Source organism: Gallus gallus, chromosome 4 (assembly GCF_016699485.2).
Source record: "Gallus gallus isolate bGalGal1 chromosome 4, bGalGal1.mat.broiler.GRCg7b, whole genome shotgun sequence".
Taxonomy (NCBI): Eukaryota; Metazoa; Chordata; class Aves; order Galliformes; family Phasianidae; genus Gallus; species Gallus gallus.
Window position 1 is genome coordinate 79,106,295 of NC_052535.1, and position 18,961 is coordinate 79,125,255.

Consider the following 18,961-nt stretch of genomic DNA (forward strand, 5'->3'; position numbering starts at 1 on the left):
AAACACTTCTTTCAAATGCTAGTACATATTATTTTAAAAGTAATACATCTGAATGCAGAAATCCCTCCTCATTTCTATAGCAACTTCACCTTTGATCTCTTTTTATTTTAAAAATCAATCAGTTGCTCCGCTGCTCAGAGCACATTTACTATTATGCATCTGTATTGGGTGTATGTGGCAAGGTTTTGGTACTGGAGGGCTGCAGGGGTGAGCAGAGCCCAGCAGCTGCCCCATGTCGGATCAGAGCCAGCTCCAGATGGTTCCAAAAGGGACCTGCCATTGGGCAGAGCTGAGCCATGAGTGACACTGGCTGTGCCTCTGTGAGAGTAGATCTAAGAAAGGGAACAACTGCTGTTCAGCAGCAGCTGGGAGAGGAGTGAGGAATGTGAGAGAAACAGCCCTGCAGGCACCAAGGTCAGTGCTGAGGAGGGCAGGAGTTACTCCAGGTGCAGAGCAGTTGTTTTCTGCAGCCCAGGAAAGGCCCATGGAGAGGCAGGCTGTCCCCCTGCAGCCTATGGGCACCGTGTGGAGATCTCCATTTGTAGCCATGGACCAGCCCTGAAGGAGATGCAGCACATAGAGAGCCCCAGCAGGAGTAGGGTGTGGGACAGAACTGCAACCCATGGAGAGGAGCCCACAGTGAGGCAGGAATTCTGGGAGAGCTGGTGCCCGTGGGGACCCATTCTGGAGCAGTTACTAAAGGATGGGCCCTGTGGTACTGAGCTGTATTGAAGCAGTGTTTGAACAGCTGCAGCCTGTGCGAATGCCACGCACGGTCAGTTCAGTAAGTCTGGCATCCTGCGTGAGGGACTCCATGTGGAGCAGGGGGAGAGAGTGACCATGGAGGAGCTGCAGATATGAAGCATTATGGGTTGATGGCAGCCCCCATTCCCTGTTACCCTGTGCTGCTGCTTGGCAGGAGGAGGTGGATGGGGGGAAATTGGTTTTAATTTCTCACTGCTCTAGTCTGTTAGTAATATGAAATAAACTACATTAAGCTCCTGACGCTAAGTCTGTTTTGTCCAAGCTGGTACTTGGTGAGTGATCTCCCTGTCCCTGCTTCAACCCTTGAGCCCTTTTTCATCACATTTCCTCCCTCTCTTTGTCTGAAGAAGGGGAGTGAGAGGGTGGTGTAGTAGAATTCAGCTGCCCAGCAGGGTGAAACCACCAAAGCACTTCCTACAGATATTGATCAATCTACAGAACAAGTGGTTATTTCCATCTGCAGCTGAACAGTTGCAAAAAAAGTTCAATACATTTCATTTGTATAAGTCATGTTAATTACTAAAAGTACATATGGGGTATATCATGTACTTTTAAATCATCTACATGTAAACGTGCTTTTCTGCTCATCTAATCTAAAATTTTTAAATACAGTTATTATAAAATACGTAAGAAGAAAGCGTGTTTTCCATTGCCGCACTTGACTGCTATTGATAAACCTCCCCTGAGAGAAAACTTTCAGTGGTTAAGGATGTTGTGTGTTGGTTTTCTTCTCCCTCATCTGCCTTCTGGACTTTAAAACCTCCCTAGAAATTCTAAGTATGCTTATGTTTCGCACAATACAGAAAAATCTTTGTGAGGTTCAGTATTCCTTCAGTCTCAAGGGTGTTGTGAAGTTTAAATTAATTAACGTCTGGTAAGAAATCTCAAATCCTCAGATGAAAGGATGTGTATGGGTCAAATTCTGGTTTACTCAGTGTAAATCAAATAGGAAGTCCCAGTATATTCTGGTACAAAAGATACCAATGAATCTTAATAATTTAATACTACACTACAAAATTAGTTCAGTTTACAAGGCAAACCAGGAATTTGCTAACTGCAAGCACTGCAAATCCACAGTGGGATTTGAAAGCCTTGGTGACTTCCTTCTGTCTCCATTAATTAAGACAATGCAAGCCGAGCTTAGCTGATAACTTATTGGTAATGTGTGAACTGCAAAAAAACTCTCTAATAGCAAGGTGACCCGTGAAGGGGTCCTTAGAAGGATGAAAACAGATTTGGGAACGTGCAGACCTGTTAGGTCTCATATAATGAAGGTGAGATTTAGATGGACTTTCCCCTCATGCTTTCCCTAACACAGGGATGCTCCTTCCAGCAAGTTCAATGGGTACTGCCTACCTGTACCTGGGCAAAGAACATGCTCTGCAGAAGTTCTATAGGATGCTCTTTCATAGTTCTCATTTTTCTCACCAAAATTGTGCTTTAGATCCCAAACTAGCAGAGGGCTCACAAAAAGGTAAAAATATAAGCCAGTACTCAAAGTGTTTCTACAACTGAACCAATGTAAGCATGGATAGCAGACAATGCCTTCACACTCTACAAGCTGGGGAAAATACTATTATCCACTTCTAACAGGCATGGAATGGATATAAATTGTATGTGTACTCTCACAGAAAGTCTGTGTGGCAGCAAGAAGTTCAACATGGGCCTTCTGTATCCTAAACTCATAACTACTTTATGACTATGCCACAAGACGAATTTTCAGACTTCAGCCTTACTGTGCCAGGACGCTATGAATTCTCCTTAACACAGAAAAACATTCTGTAATCCCAAGCCAACATCCACAGGCTATGCCCAGGGCATCACTTCTGCTCTCATAACCTCATAACCTCATAAAGAGGTCGCACAGGATTCTTCACAATTAGGAAGGAGGGAGAGTAGAGGGCAAAACATTTTGCTGGATCTTAAGCTGGCAAATGGTGACCAAATATTTCCTAAGTGATAGATGTATAAATTAGGACCCATTCGGTTTCTTCCAACTATGTCATATCTGCATCTCCCCTCTTAGCAATGATACTGCATTTTCTTCAGCAATAGGCTTTAAGCATGTGGAAAGATGAGTCAGTATCAATTTCTTATTATTATTCCTACTGCAGAACTTAAATAGAACATTCTGATGATAATGAATGAAGAGAAAAAGGAATTCATTTATCTCACCTACTTTCATTTACACAACTGCAAAGAATAAAAGTTATGACAAATACAGCAGACAAAATTCTGAATTCCCAGTGAAACACAGCTGCTGGATAAGGTGATGTCTTCTTCACAAAGTTAATTTCAGGATAGCATGGCACACAAAGAGAAAAAATGGACAGTGCTCTAAACATAAAGAGGACAAACCTTGTGACTGTGCGTAAGATGCATAAACAACAGCTCTCAGAGTCAGTATGGCAGACTCAGTAAACTCTGCCACATGAAATCACTAAAACAGTAAATCAAAATGAACACAGAATTTGAATATATACAGTCAGTGCTAAAATACAAAAGAGCAAAAGGTGGTTATGTCGAATGTATTCTCTTCTATCTTACCATTTGTTGATAAAAGTGAGTGAGCTGCATTTTGCTGCGGTAACCACTTGATCTTGTTTATTTTTTCTTCTATCTCCAAGCTCTTCAAATAATCAAATTCAGGTTCATGGCTCTGGAAAGTGCTGTAAACATTGTACTCCCCCTGACTGTAAGGCTCATTTTTACTCTGCGGAGAGTAAGAACAACAAAAACGCGTGTTTTATTATGGCAATATATTTTCTCCTGCTCTAGGGGAAGTTGTATTAGCAGCCTTATAAATACAAAAATATTGAATGTATAATTAAATTTCTCATTTAAAACATGATATCGATAGATCTGTTTCTACAGGAATGAAATTTCCCGTAAGCACTGAAGCAGCATTTAATAAAGGACAGAATTTTTGAAGAAATGTCAGTCGTTCCGTACAGCTTTGCACAGAAGCTGCTGTGCATGGACTAAATTTAAAACTGGAGCAGAAAGGATAACACAGCACAAACACTGTTTGAAATTGAATAACTCCATCAAAGAGGCAAAAGCTATTAAAACAAAAGTAAAACAAAGACCACCACCTCTCCTCTTAGCTTAGAATGTTGGAGCTCTGAAGTATTCTTGTTTGGAACAGGAGAAAGCGCACTTCTGATGAAAAAGACATTTGCCCTCCTTCCACATTCTTTTTCACTCAATCTTGAGATTATAAGCAAGTTTTTTTTGTTAGATCTAATTAAAGTACTAACAATCAAAAAGGGTTTTAGCAAGCTATTAAGGACTAACTCACATACCTCAGGTTCCCTTTGGAATATAACAACCCGACCCCCCTTGTCACCAGTAGCCAGCAGTTCTCCAGTGTGGTTGAACTCAACTGTAGAAATAATATCAGCTAGAGAGGAGAAGAGAGAGAAAAAGGAAAATTTTAGACTGCTGCTACAACACAAAGCCATTAGGAATACCAAGCACTCCACAAAAAATGAGGGATTTGAAGGGAAATGAATTCAACAGCAAGGCACTAATGCAAACAGGCTGCATGCCATTAGAATCCAAGGTTGCTACACAATGAAACAAGTGCAAACATAAGGAGGCAAACTTGTGTTTCCAGCACATCTGCAGCCTGGAGATCTCTAGAGGGGTTAAGATTCAGGAAGAGCAAACCCAGGCTCCTGTAAAGCTTTTTCACTACTGGAGATAGTAGACAGTGTTGCCCCCCTGCTATTTCCTCGGCAGAGACCAACATAAAAGCTTATTCCTGCTGCAGGTATTACTTATTCTTCACCTTTTATTAGGGTTCCAACCCTGAGCACTAGTTTACTATGTGTTTGAGCCAACAGTAAAAAGGCAAAGTACACGTGCTACAGAGAACTGCTCACTGTGTCATGCTGGCGAGAGCCCATTCAAATCAGAGCTTTCAGTAAATCATTTCAGCACCATAAAAATGTGTCGTCAGAAGATAAAAAGATCGCAGTCTTTTCTCTTTCTAATTTTCAACAATTCTCTTTCCCTAAGCAATTGCATCAGCTTATACAAGAAACCCCATCAAAACCTGAGGCCAATCTTGAGCACAAAATACTAAACATCAGAATGAGAAGGGAGAAACTGATAGGAGCAAAAGAACTGGCTCTTCTGCTTGTATGACAGCAAACGTGAGAATCATAATCCACAGTTAATCCTACACTATTAGCATAATTTAAATTAAAATGCCTAGTGCAATAGTAAATTAAGAAGCCATCGCATATACAATCACAGGCAAACGCAGGGTATTACTCAGAGACTACACGTATGAATTCTCTATAATGATCAGTATGCACTCAGCAGAAACATGGGCCACATTTTTGAAGCATCCATAGTCAGTAGCTCCTCTTTAGGCATTAAAAGCTGTGGTTTTTAAATGTGTTTGTCCTCCATCAGTTTATATTGAGAGCAATGGGGCTACTGGGGGTTAAGCTCTTTTGAAAGCCTAGCCCCAAATGAGTTCACTAAAATTTAAAGGAATTAAAATCACAAGTGGATGCTCCATTTATTGGATATATTTTGTGAACTGAAAACATCTGCTCCTATTATTCCTCTAATAAACCAGTAGTTGAGTGTTAGAAAGCTCCTGCTGCCAGTAGCTCTCATCAGCAGCAGTTTCCAAAAAGCCAGATTCTTACTGGAAGGTTATAAGCACCACCTGAAGAAGGAAAACCACACTCTAATAATGATAAAGCATCTCTTTTGATCTTTTTAAGAAATCTCCATCATTCAATTCTGTTTGTCTCTCTAAAAAAAGTTCATCTTTTTTTTTTTCCACTACACACTGACGTGTAAAGAAGGGAGGTAGGATCATAAAGTATGTGTATATATATATATATAAATAAGTATTTAAAATACTAAATAAAAATATGTGTTTTTTTTTCCCCTGAATAAAATGTATGGATGCACAGCCTTTGAGAGAGATGGAATACAACAACTTTCAACATCTTGGGCATGAACCCAAAGCTTCTCGTAGTTGATGGTCTTTGATTCTTTATGCAGACCTCTGCAGTCTGTATTTCACAGGTGATTATCCCAGCTGCTCTCACCTTATTAGAGTTTGAGGAGAATAGAGAGGCTATGGCTGGTGATGCTCTGGTGCTCAGGAGGGGCTGGGGTGGATCTGAGAAATACTTAACATAAGAAAAATCAGATAAACTTTCTTGGCATGTAAAGTTCATTCGTAGTTCTTACTACGAATACAACCTGGTTACTTTGTTCTTATCCTGCAAAACTCATACCAATGGTAGGTGTGAGCTCATAAAACAATATCTGCATGGTTTTAGTCATTTAAAGTTGTATCTGATCCCAACCAAACAGGCAGAACTGCAGATGACTCATACAGACAGTGCTTTTAGAATGGAGACTTATCTCTAGCATCTATGGGGCAAGAAGGCAAAAGAAGAGGGGAGGAGTGTATTAAAAAAATGCGTGTATTGGTGTATATACTCAGAGAATAATAGATTTTCCCAATAGATCACAAAAAAAATCAGATGCAAAAGTAATTAATGGCTTTTATGTTAGTATATGTGAATACACTTTCTGTTGGCTTGAAATATTTCCACAGTGGCATGAAATTGTCTGTAAATGGTCAAAAGATACTACAGAAGGCATCTCTAAATGGTCACAAAGCACCACAGACACTTCTGCCAATGCCCAGTGAAGTCAACAGGAGTATGTGCATAGTCATCAACAGCAACCAAAACAGGGTAATAATAAAACCTTTGTATTTATTAAAATATCGTGTGCTGTTAAGTGATTATGGTTTAAATAAAAGTAGCTAACACATAAGTATCTCTGGGCAGTCAATTGTGATATAGTTCAGTGCATAATTCCCTCCCTCATAAGCTGTTTCTCCCAGAGGCATCTCTCCTTTCAATAAGAGAAGTGAATTCTGAACTGGAAACTGCCCATCGTTTTTAAATTAACTTGTCCTTAAAAGAAGATCAGAACCAATATTCCGACCTTACACGGTATGCAGCTTGTTGGTAAAAAATTAGCCTTGAATTGAAAAATCACTTTTATTGATCCCGTAAATAACAGCTGAAAACAACAGCCAAAATATCTTATCCAACACAGCAGTTCAGCAGGCAAGCATTAGTCATGCTGTTTTCATAAAGATTAGCCAAGGTGGCTCTTTCTAAGACAGACGAGACAGGAACAGAATCAATCCACAGAGCTTTTCATATCCCTCTGCAGGACATTCTCCTACATCTTTGTCAATGCTATAGCAACATCAGCCACTATGGTCTCCCTACGGACTCTTACATTGGAGAATGATCCCCTGAGCATGCAGAGAAGCAAACTCCCAGCGAACTACCCCCTCTGGGATATATAAATGTTCCACAATGCAAGAGCTGGTAAATTTGCATGTACAGTAAGTTCTTGGTAAGGGATGATTGAGATGAAGGGCTCCATCCTGCTCTATACCTTCCACGTCCCAGCATTATCAAGCTTGGCACTGCCTACGATTATATGAAACAGAGATAATTTACCTATAAAGAATAATTACACGTAACCTCAATAGCCAATGTTGACAACTGAATTGCAAATTTCAACTTTAATGTAATATTAATCTTCCTGATCTGTGTGTAAATTCCCCACTTTGTCTACACAGACATGCATATAAATTTGTATTTAAAAGACACGATACGCAACATTTTCACACAACTAAAAAAAACAAGCTTAATATTCAGTATACAGATGCTGGCTGAGAAAAACACACAGAAAACCTTCAAAGGATAAGAGAACACTCCAGGGAGGTACACACCTGCTCCTCTTCTACATCCTGCCACAGCAAATTGTTCCAGCAGGCACTACATATTACAGACCTCATTCCTCAGGCCGATTTTACAGATTCACAAAAACACAACACTAGAGCCTGAACCAACAGGAAGTTTTTCCTGATCCAGTCTGAAACATTTCATTCCCTGACTCCTAGTCATCTGTCATTATACCTCATTATCTAATTCCTCTGCAGCTTCAGTTTACTCTCTCTAAAGGTGTTTAATTGTGATGTTGTACTGAACAGCTGCTGCTTAGTTATCTATATTCATCTTTTCTAATAGATCTAAGTATATCAGTGTACCAGTATGCACATCAAGACATCTCTAGCTATTTGTACTTCTCTTCCCTCAGTTTCATTAGTGCTGTTCCCACACAGATGCAGGCACATGAACTCTCAGCAGTGCTCACTCAGCCTCAGCGTGGGGTGGGATGAAACAAAGGTAGGCACGTGCAGCCCCAGTTACCATCACACACATTTCTGTGTTCAGTTCCTGGACTCCCTCAGGTTTATTTTACGGGTTTTTAATAGTTTCTTCCTTGGATTTAAATAAAAGGTAACACAGACCAGGTAAAATACCTTTACAATAATTAGAAAACTCATATCTGTGTAATAATTTTTTCTATCACTTAGGGGGACTCTACCAAAATTGTTCACTATGCAGAGTGAGATAAAGCCTAACATACTTTAGTCACCTTTACATCCTCTTGGTCAGAAACCTCAAGCAACTCTAAGAAAAGTTCAACTACACTTTTCTGTACGTTACTTTCACTAATAATTTCTACTTTTCTGAGGCCCTTCATTTGAAGGCATTGGTACACTTTATAAACATTACTTTGGCTTCAGAAGATAAGGAAAGCAATGGTGTTTTCAGAAGTATTTCATCCAACAGAGAAATGCATATTTTTGGAGCAAGTTTTGAGGGAAAACATTATGATGCAGCTGTACAGGGAAAAGATGATCAGAGAATATAATTTACAGCTGAGCAGCGCTATAATCCCGATAGAGACTTAAAGGATTTGCAATGAGCCAGAATACTGTAATTAACGTCAATATTTTTCTCATAAAAGGTTGTGAAATCCCACTGATGAGAACAGGTCAGAACGCTTCCTTAACACTTCATCCACCACAACCAGCATCACAACACCGGGACTGAGCTGACTAAAGCAGCATCTAGGCCGGGTTTTTGTTGTGTTTTCCCAGTGGCTAGAAGGCAGTCTTGTAGTCTGCATTGTTTCAACCAAGTTCTGACCTGGCCTAACCTTGGCTTGTGAAATCCAATAAGATCACAGCACAATCTGGCATGGCTGCAAGCAATGTTCAGTCACACTGATACTAAGGTCCCGGAGGAACATAATCTGGAAGAAACAACAAAGAAGCTTGCAACAAAGAGAGATATAAAACAAGAGGACAAATAGTAGATAAAAGATGAGCGATATTACAGTAACTCATATGAAGGGAGGCCATTAGAATGAGCTATGTTGTCAGAATTTAATCTAGACTTGTTAAAAAAAAAAAAAGAAAAAAGGTAAATAATCGGGTGAAAGAGCCCATTCCCTTTTTATCAAGTTGAACTTCCACAGGTTTCCTTCAGCAGCTGGAAAACAATGTATGCAAATCCCAAAGGTATGAGGGTCGGATGGATCCTTCCTTTCTGAAGCAGCTGGCAGAGGGATTTCTGACAACAGAAGTTGCATATATGACACAACAGGCTCTGTAGTGCGCATTCACTCTCGTTCACAGCAGTGCTGTGCGATTACACAGCATCAGAAACCCTCAAAATGCAAGGAAGCAAAAAGAAAAATCTCACATATCACACTGCCCACACCTTGGCTAACTAAAAGCTGATACACCAGAAAGCCAATTCCACTCTACTGGAAGACATTTTGTTCACAAACAATCTTATCACCTTTCCATGCCATCAAAGCACTGTAAGACAAGCAATATTCATCCATTTGGGAAGGACAGATGAGAGAAAAAGAAAGCATAAGCAAAACAGAAAACAAAAGACAAAGACAAAAGACAAGACAAAACAGAAAGTATGTGTGGACTGTGAAAAAGTAGCAAAAAAAGTTGATGTGGGAGAGCATGTGTGAGAGCTTTAGCCTGAAAGAGCACAGTGAAATGCTACAACAGAAGGTAAGAAAGCAGTGTGAAACAAAGGATCTATCTGCTGCTTTGCCCCCAACACTGTTTGTCACCCTGGTAAATCACACTCTGTAGCTGTTCTTGTTCATTTCGGCTTTAAACCCAGATGATGATTGTGCTGCAAAATGGTGTTTGTTCCATGCTACGTGGACAACGGACAACACAAAACACAACAGGCAGCTGATTTTGGCCAAGGCAAACTCTGAACATAGGTGCTAATTTAAGTGTAAGTGCCTCAGGGATCAGCAAAACAAGGTGATCAATCAATAGCAGAACAAAGTCCAGAGAAGTGTGTCCCTGCACTTTGTGTCATTGCTTTACTAACTGATGCCTTTTGTGGCTTCACTGTCAGCAAGAACAAATATATTGAGGTCAGTATCCATCAGCCACATTTAATCCTGTCAAGCACGAACAAGGGAGTTTATTGGGCCAAGTATCACCTTTCTTCCTGAGTATAATAATATCCTCCTGATGTGAAATCCAAAACTGCACGGTTGAATGCTGACTACCTCCTGAAAGGCAGCTTTAAAAAGAAGCGTTCCTCTCTGGGAGAATAGTAAAAAGTAGTAAAAAAATAATGAGTAAAAAATCTCCTAACTTCAAATCCTCAGCAGCACTAAGTAAATCTTTCCCTTTTTTCTATCTTCTGAATTTTAGAAATGCTATAAATAGACACCTTAGTGTGCTGCACCTGCTTTGGCTGACCATGATACAGTCAGGATGCAGCTCAGTTTCACAGGCCTATGCATTTCTAAATCCTCAGGGACAATGGAAAGTGCTTTCCCACTCAGAATATTTGAATGCAGTGCTCACTCAAAGAACAAATTTATTTGAGAAATTCCAGAACCCAAATCCAAAATTTGCATCTCAAGGTTACTCAAAGAGCTGGCTGAAGCCATTGCGAGACCTCTCTCAATCAGTTTTCAACAATCTTGGGAATCTGGAGAGGTCTCAGCCAACTGGTAAACATGGAACCAATTTTCCAGTAAGAAAGAATACCTTCATGAGTACAGGCCTGTCAGTCTCACTTAAGTGCCTGGTAAAATTATGGAAAAGATTATTGTGTGAGTTACTGAAAAACACTTGAAAGACAACGCAGTCATTGGGCATAGACATCAGGAGTTCAGAGCAGAGAGTCCTGTTCAGCTTACTAAGTTTTCTTTTATGACAAGGTTACCCAGCAAGTTGAACAGGGGAAGTCAGTTGATGTGATCTACTTTGATTTCAGTACAGCTTTTGGTGCTATTTCTCACAGTATCCTTTTGGACAAAATGTCCAGCATACACAGACAAATACATAATGTGATGGGAGGTCAAAGAGTTACAGTAAATGAGGTTACATCAGGCTGCCAGCCAGTCACTAATGGGGCTCCCCATGGTAACATTTTGGGGCCAGCTCTCTTCAATCCTTTTATAAGTGATCTGGACCTAGGACTTAAATGCATACTAAGCAAGCTTATGGACGACACTAAACTGGGAGGAGCTGTTGACTCCTTTGAGGGTAGAGAGGCTTTGCAGTGAGATCTTGACAAATTAGCTCCTCAGAGGGAGAGGAGGGGCAGCTCTAAGCTCTGTTATCTGTGACAGCAACAGGGTCCAAGGGAACGGCATGGAGCTGTGCCAGGGAAGGTGCAGCTGGGGGTCAGGGAAAGGGTCTGCCCCAGAGGGCAGTGGACATGCCCAGGGCAGTGGGCTGAGCTGCTGAGCTCAAGGAGCATTTGGACACTGCTCTCAGACATAGGGTTTGAGTTTTGGGTAGTGCTGTATGGAGCTGGGAGTTGGACTTGATGATCCCTGTAGGTCCCTTCCAACTCGGGATGTTCTATGATTCTGTGAGTACCTCCCACCACTGTGATTTACGGTTTGCAGCCTTGAACTTTGATATAGTTGGGCTTTCCTCCAGTATTTGTATAGATGTTTATTTTGAGAGCTTAAACAATTCTCATCAGTTTGTTAATCTCACACTAGTTTCTAGTGTTATTTCTCAAATTAGAAAACCAGGAAATGACACCCAACTACACGAGCACAGTCAATGAGAAAAAAAATACTCTTTTGCCTACAGCAGAAATATGCAACACAGATTATAAGGATTCTTTGCCCTGCGGTAAAAAAGACTTCACACTCTGACATGAATACGTCACAGATTCAGATTTTAATTAAGTGACCCCCACTTTTATTGCTAACTTAAAGTCTCAAAGACCTTATTTCAGAGGTTCTGGTGCTCATCTCTCTCCTGCAGAGTACAAGGCATCTGGGATTAGAGACTTGACCTTATGCCCACTGAAGTAAATGGGAAGTTTCTCACTACTTCAGTGATAAATAAGGTCAAGGAACATTTGTCAGATGCAGTGTAGCTGAAAATTAGGACACAGTTCTTAAAATTCTGGCTACAGTTTACACGCATTTTAGTTTCTTTCTGCACAAGGTGACCTGCTTAGATCAGCAAGACTGCAAAGCTTCAGTCGTTAGTTCCACAGAACCCCTAATTAATGTTACTATTTTTCCTAATGAAGTCAGTAAGTGCGCTACTTGTACCTTCATAACCTGAAATACTCAATGGACTGATAAAAAGTTTGCCATAAATCCTTTTAATACCTGTTAAGGTGCTCCTATGTGGTGGCACTGCATCACCTGCAGCACATGAGCAGCCTTGCAGTACTGGGAGAGCACAGCTCTATGTGTGTGCATGCAGGTAACAAAGGGCCTGACATAAAGACACCTGAATAAACCACTGAAAATCAACCTGGCTTTTAGCTGAAAGATATCCATAGAAAGCTTCCAAAATGCTCATCCCCACAGCGCTTCTCCACAGCCTATGCAGTGTAACACATGCTAGCCATTTATTCTCCTGAGATTTCTGAAAAACAAATCTGTAGGTGTTTCTCTCTTGCTGTGTTTGCTGTTAAGTGAGGCAGGCCTGACTGGCAGTTATGGATTCAGCAACAGGCTTAAAACCCTCCATTTCATAAACATTAGTACAATTAGAAAATGTGCCAGTCTGCTCCTCTTAGCAACCAACAGTGAAGGGCAGAAAGGAAAAAAACTGCCATGGGCATCACATTATGTGCATACAATTTTCAGAGCAAGGTTTGAACTGGTCTTCACAAAACGAGGGCTGCCTGAGCTGGGAGTTCCTGCTCGGATCCATGTTATTGCACAGCGAGGAGCTGCACAGCCTGGCTGCCAGCAAAAGACAGATTAGAAACGGTGCTGCCAAGTGCTAAGAATGCTAGGCAACCGGGTTTTACTGAGAGCACCGAAAGACCTTGAACTTAACTCCTTATTTTAGAGAAAGCAGATGCCAAGAATGGAAATTGTACAAGTTATTACAATGCACTGATTTTAGTTGCATTGTCAGAAATGATAGTACTTGTGCAGTGGTCTACAAGGAGCAAACATCACGTATTGTTAAAAGACTATTATAAAACAAAGATAAAATAACATATTTACATTTTAAAAGGAAAATCATTAATTTAAAATATATCCAAGGGTAATGAAAAGGCATCCAAAATTTAAAATATAATGCTGAATAATCTGATACAGTATGAATACTATTTCCAACATCATACTTATGAACTTCAATAGAATTTCCCTGCCAGCTGGTTCTGAACTTTTTTTTCTTTTTTAAGTGAGCAATTAAATTCGAGAAGCAAAGCTCTCAGTAATTCTGTCACAGCAGCTCTTATGTTCAAAGTGCTTTACTGGCATTAAACCCCCCAGCAACCCAGGGAAGTCAGTAAGGAAATGTTAGCATTCCCATTTTACACAAAGGAAAAAAAAATGAAAAAGATCCTTGAGAGTTATTATCCAAGATCAGAGAAGCAGTTTTGATTCTATGCATACTAAGGGACAGATAAGCCAGGCTGACCCTCAGCAAAACACTTCTATTTAGCAAAGCACTTAATCACTTGTCTAGATACTTAAATGTTTCCAAGCTCAGTTCTAATGAGTATGCATGTAGTTAAATGAATATACTGGTGGAGACCTAACAGTGCATCACAATAACATGCACCAAGGAAGAAAAAGCCATGGTGAGCAAGCTTTCAAGTGAAGCTGAGGGTATATAATCTTCAACATTATGGAGGGTTGGAGCTAGGAGCTGGGCTAGAACCAGAGTCTTTAAGTACAGAGCGATGACAAGGAAAGCAAGGGACACAAAGCCATATCTGCACTACAATATGCAGGATAGCTCCAGTACCTTCTTGGGCTTTGTAATGCTATTATTAATACAGTTAAATTGTTAAGAGTGGATCTTGATAAGCTTGTAGTACACTGCTCTCCCCCAGACAATCCTCAGCATGGTTCAGGAGTTACCATGAGCCAGGGACACTTCTCAGCAGGTCCTGCCATTTCAGAAACTGGAATTTAACCATCAAAGGCATGGGCCACTTTATGCCAGCAGGCTGCAGTGCTCAGTAATGCCTCGTTTACTTGAGCAGATGTGATTAGTGAGTGTCACTCATAGGAATCAGTATTGCACATAGCGTGCAATAAACTATAGCCAAACCTTGTGAGCAACACGCAGCTCAAACTTAAACATCACTGGACATCTCCTCTGTGATTCTCAGCAGTGGACCAGCAAACGAAGGTCACAGTAGGGCTCGTTGGCTGTCAGGGGAGCTCGATGCCAAGCTGTGTAGATACTCATCTAACATTAGCATCTGTTTGCTTGGCAGGCTCCAAAGGCAGTTCAGCTGACAACTCTGAATTTGCCTGTGGGTCTGTCACAAGATCATATAACTGTGGGACTTCTGGGAGTGCCTAATGCTTCTTTGATGAAGATCACGCACATCATAATATATTAGAGCCTTTCTAAGCATCCTTTGAAATCAGCATTTGTGACCTCTCAGAATTATCCAGGTACTGTGGCTGGCTTAAGTGGCATTTAAACCAAAGGCAAACTTGAAGATCACGTGATCAGTTCCTTCAACAAGTTTATGTAATAATCCTAATAACAGAAAAAACATATTTTTTTATGTTAACGTGGGTTGTTGCTGCTGATAACATCAAAGGCTGCTCCTACGCTGGTCTCAAAATGAATAGAACAACCATATCAGTTCCACTATAAACCATATATATCAAACCATAGTGGAAAGGATTAATGTTAACAATTTGGTAGTGGCTTTCACTATGGTCTAAAAGCTCATCCTGTAATACTGTTCATGAAAGACTGAAGTCCTCATGTATATAGGAATCCAGCAAAATAAATGTGATGAAAGATGGGATTACTAATGCTTAAGATGAAGGCATGCTAAACGACCCTGGCACATCAGGAACTAGAGGCACTTCTAGCCCTAAAAGACTGAGTTCTGGAAAGAAGACTAAATTTGCCATCAATTTAAGTGCATCTTATTTCTAGTAATTACTGTAATTACTCTTTTAAAAAAAATCACTGAAAGAACAGAAGATGTTAAGAGTCAATGTACCTCTCTTCAATCTGTGTCTGATAAAGAAACTTCAAACACTGTTAACAGCCTCAGGAAACAAACATCCCCATTTTGTGATATTCCCAAAGGATACCAATTACATAACAGGACTGGATCAGCATATATTACACATGCTACGGACAGCATCTAAAAAAGCAACTGTACTGTTTGTTTGTCAGGCAATTTCAGATTCTTTTTCTATTCTGAGGGAATGTGACAACACTCAGGTAACTTAGTATATTTCCTAAAACAGCCCTTAAAACTCCTTCCAGTCAAATAACACGATATTGCAAGTAGGAACTCAGCCTGCTTCCACTGCATTCACAGATGGGAACATCCAAGCTCCAAACCAACTGTGTTTTAAGACTAAGCACTCCCATTCTTTCTGCATCAAATAGTTAAATGCAAAATACAGCTTCTGCTAGCATACCGCTAAAACTTAAGTAAAAAACAGCCTGAAAAAACAAATCTTAGTGGGTCAGACTTGTGTCTCCCAGACAGACAAAGCAGTTTTCCTAGAAGCCTCCCCAGGTCAGGGGGCTTCAAAGCGAACTGCGACAGCTCGCCAATCTGCAGGCGCCTTCCCCAGGGCCACAGAACCTGGGGCTGTATCATCGGAGAGCTGCTAATGTGCAGCCCACACAGATAACATTTAGACTTCTAAGCCCTCGATAGACGTGGAGACGTGGAGGGCCCCCCACCTCCATACCCTTGAAGATGTGCCTTGCAATCATCACCGGTTGTTAAAACAGGCCGCAGTAATTATCGCTGTGCTCTCAAAGCCGAGCGAGTTCGGCGGCACGAGGCCAACCGAAGGCTCAGCTATATGTTAATCCCACTATAATTATAAATGATAGATGTGCAGTTGAGATGCTGCTTTTGAATTTTTGTTTGCATGAGGGTCTATTTATGCACTGCAGAACAGCACTGCTGAGATTTGAGCTTGCACTACCTGAACTGGCATCAGAGCCGATATGACGACGTCAGCTCAGTGCTGAGCCTGCAACAGCACTGCTGTCAGGACACACCGCTGCGTTTCGAGCTAAATACAAAACATACCTTTTCACCATCCTCCATTAAGCAATGTTGACATATCTATTAAATGCAGAATGAAGAGAAAAGGTGTTGACAGGTTTCTCTGAGGCAAAACAGTAGAGAAACACGCTTATTAGGTGTTCAAAGAACTGTGATAAGGAGAAAGTTGTCACCCAAGCTGGAACCAGGGAACACAGGCTGGAAAATTAGCCAAAGGGTGGCTGGGTAGAGAGGGCCACCATGTCCTCACAGGTTGGTGTGGACTTGTCATTGCCATCATGCCCTGTGCTGCAGTGAAGAGGGTAGATAGAGACCCAGACACATTACTTGACCTCGGGCTCATTACAGTGGTATTTTTAGTTCACGTTTTTATCCCTAAATGATGCAATATTTATCAGCAAAACAAAAACAAAACAAAAAAACTTTTACATTGGAAAGCAACTTTGGGTGGAATATCACTTCAGATCAAATACATGCAGCTTCTACTTCGGTAGCCTCCTATGCACTTGCACATTTAGTAGCCAATTCATTTGAGATAGAGTTTTGCTTCTACGTGTTTTCTACTAACTGGAAAGTTCAGTGCAAAGCAATATCACACCAATGATATTCTAAGTACTTTGCAATGAAACCAGTAAAAACTCTGGTAATTATTTATATTACATTCTCTCAGATTATAGCTACTGCATGTTATTTTCTTTCCAAGTACGAAGGACTATAATAAGGAGCACATGACATGAAGAAAGGGAATTACATCACTATTTCTGTGTTTCAAAGAGAGAGAATAAACAATTTCCTCTGGATTCTGTTAGTTGGAGAGAACAAAGTCGTTCTCCTAAATCTTGAAGCGGTGCCTCATATCCCACGTCAGCTCAACAAATTTGTCTGCTAACTGTTCACATGTGGTCTTGATCCTCCTTATCTAGAAGTAAGATGTGGACCTTTCATGATAAAGAAGTATCTTTCAAACTTACAACCAATGCATAATGACAAGACTTGAGTGTGCTGAATTAATATTCAGACAAGGTGTTAACCATATGTGGGGGAGTAATGCAAATTTCATCAATAAAGTACAATGCAAACCATAGAATACATAAAATAACCCATATTGAAAAGGGCCCACAAGGATCACTTGGTCCAGCTCTGGGATCCAAACAGGACCACTCAAAAATTACACCAATACAATGCAATAACAACAAAATTTAAATAATATTTAATAAGAAGAGGAACCTGCTACACGTTTGTCTCAGAAAGGGGACTTTATTTAAGTCTTCCGTGTGTTAAATGGACGCCTAAAGAAAGTAGTTAGGGCCTTCAAATTCTTCGCAGCAGGACAATGGGAAATACAGGAACACTACTTTGGACTAAATGAACCTACCAAAGATGTACAAGTTTGGAGAGAAAATGTGGTCCTCAGCAAGATGGTCCTCAGCGGGATGACCCATCTCCAGCTGCACTCACACAGGGAAGCAAAAGCAAGCAGAAAATCTTCCTTTTCTAATGATTTTGCACAGACCAAAGAGCTTCTTTCAACCTCAAAAAATTCTGGGAAATCACCTGCCACAAAAGTCCAGCCATCAAGAAGTCACTAACTCTCTTTTTCAGAAAAACAAATGAAAATGATTATCATACAGACCCTATCGTGAAGGAATGCCTTTATTTGTTGCACCTGAAGTTTTTTTCCTGATAGTGCAAGTTGAAGAGCCCTTCAAAAGATGTCATAGTAGTACCTGTCCAGTTGGAGCTAAGGGCACACACTTCAAAAATTCATCATCAAACCATAGAGGCTTACTGTCATCAGTATTGTATGATGTGCTAGCCAGAAATAATAAAGTAATAAACGAAAGAGGCCAGAAGACTATACACAGCTAAGAGAAACTGCCTTGTACTAATTAGAAACAACGTGCAGTCTGATGACACTTTATAGACTTCAATTACCATACTCTGCAGGAAGGAGCTTTCAAACATCTGTATGATGATTATTCTCCACTGGGATGTCATTTACAGTGCAAAGTATTGAAAATAGGGCCAAAAAATCAATTATAATCTTTCTAAATGAGCATATTCTTGATCTAAGGGATTTGAACTTCTGTGTGGAAATTGGCTTAAAAAGAGAGACAGAAACTGATTTGATTCTGTGTGTGGCAACAGCAACAAAAAAAGGCAGAAAAAACTGCTCATATCTGATTTGCACAAAATTTAACTCAGGGACCATTAAAATAATGTTGTTGGGTTTTTTTATATAATATGTCAGAACAGAAGAGTAATATTAGAAGCGAGGCCTAACGAAGTAGTGACTAACCACAAGCCTTCCTTACTGAAGTTTTACTGTTAGTATCCAGAATTACTTTTCACTGATTCTACAACCAGTAATTAAGTGAATTAGTAAAGATATGCACATACAAGGCAGGAATACAAAAAGCAGATATTTTATTGTTTCTAAATTGTTCTAGACAAGTATTTTCACGTTTACACAGAAAAAAACCAAACTACTTAAATGCAAAAGTAACAGGGAGAGAAAAAAAAATCATGCAGTAGGCAATAAGAATGTTATTTCGATTGCTCAGTAGTTAACATATTAGCACAGAAGATTAAGGACTTTACCCTGTAAACAAGGGAAACCAGTATAATGTGGAAAATCAAATTACTGGAGAAAATACAAATGTAAAAAAAAAATAAAACAAGCTACCATTTTTAAATTTAAAATAAAGAAGGCTTTTATGAATGTCTAGAAGGTTTTCTTTACTTAGCTACTGATTTTCAGACTACAGGCCTGT

The 18,961-nt window shown here is 40.2% G+C and overlaps 1 protein-coding gene across 15 annotated transcripts in view; it reads right to left on the reverse strand.

The window, feature by feature from the left end:
- PPP2R2C (protein phosphatase 2 regulatory subunit Bgamma) overlaps nt 1-18,961 on the reverse strand; it is a 175,922-nt gene that overhangs the window by 50,344 nt on the left and 106,617 nt on the right. For 14 of the 15 annotated variants that reach the window (XM_420804.7, XM_046940679.1, XM_046940673.1 and 11 more), the window contains 2 exons: nt 4,071-4,168; nt 3,313-3,478 (listed from right to left, as the gene is read on the reverse strand). In XM_420804.7, coding sequence (XP_420804.1) covers nt 3,313-3,478; nt 4,071-4,168 — 264 coding nt within the window. Of the gene's footprint in view, nt 1-3,312; nt 3,479-4,070; nt 4,169-8,841; nt 8,900-18,961 lie in introns of those variants that run through there. The other variant, XM_040699515.1, reaches the window with a different exon arrangement.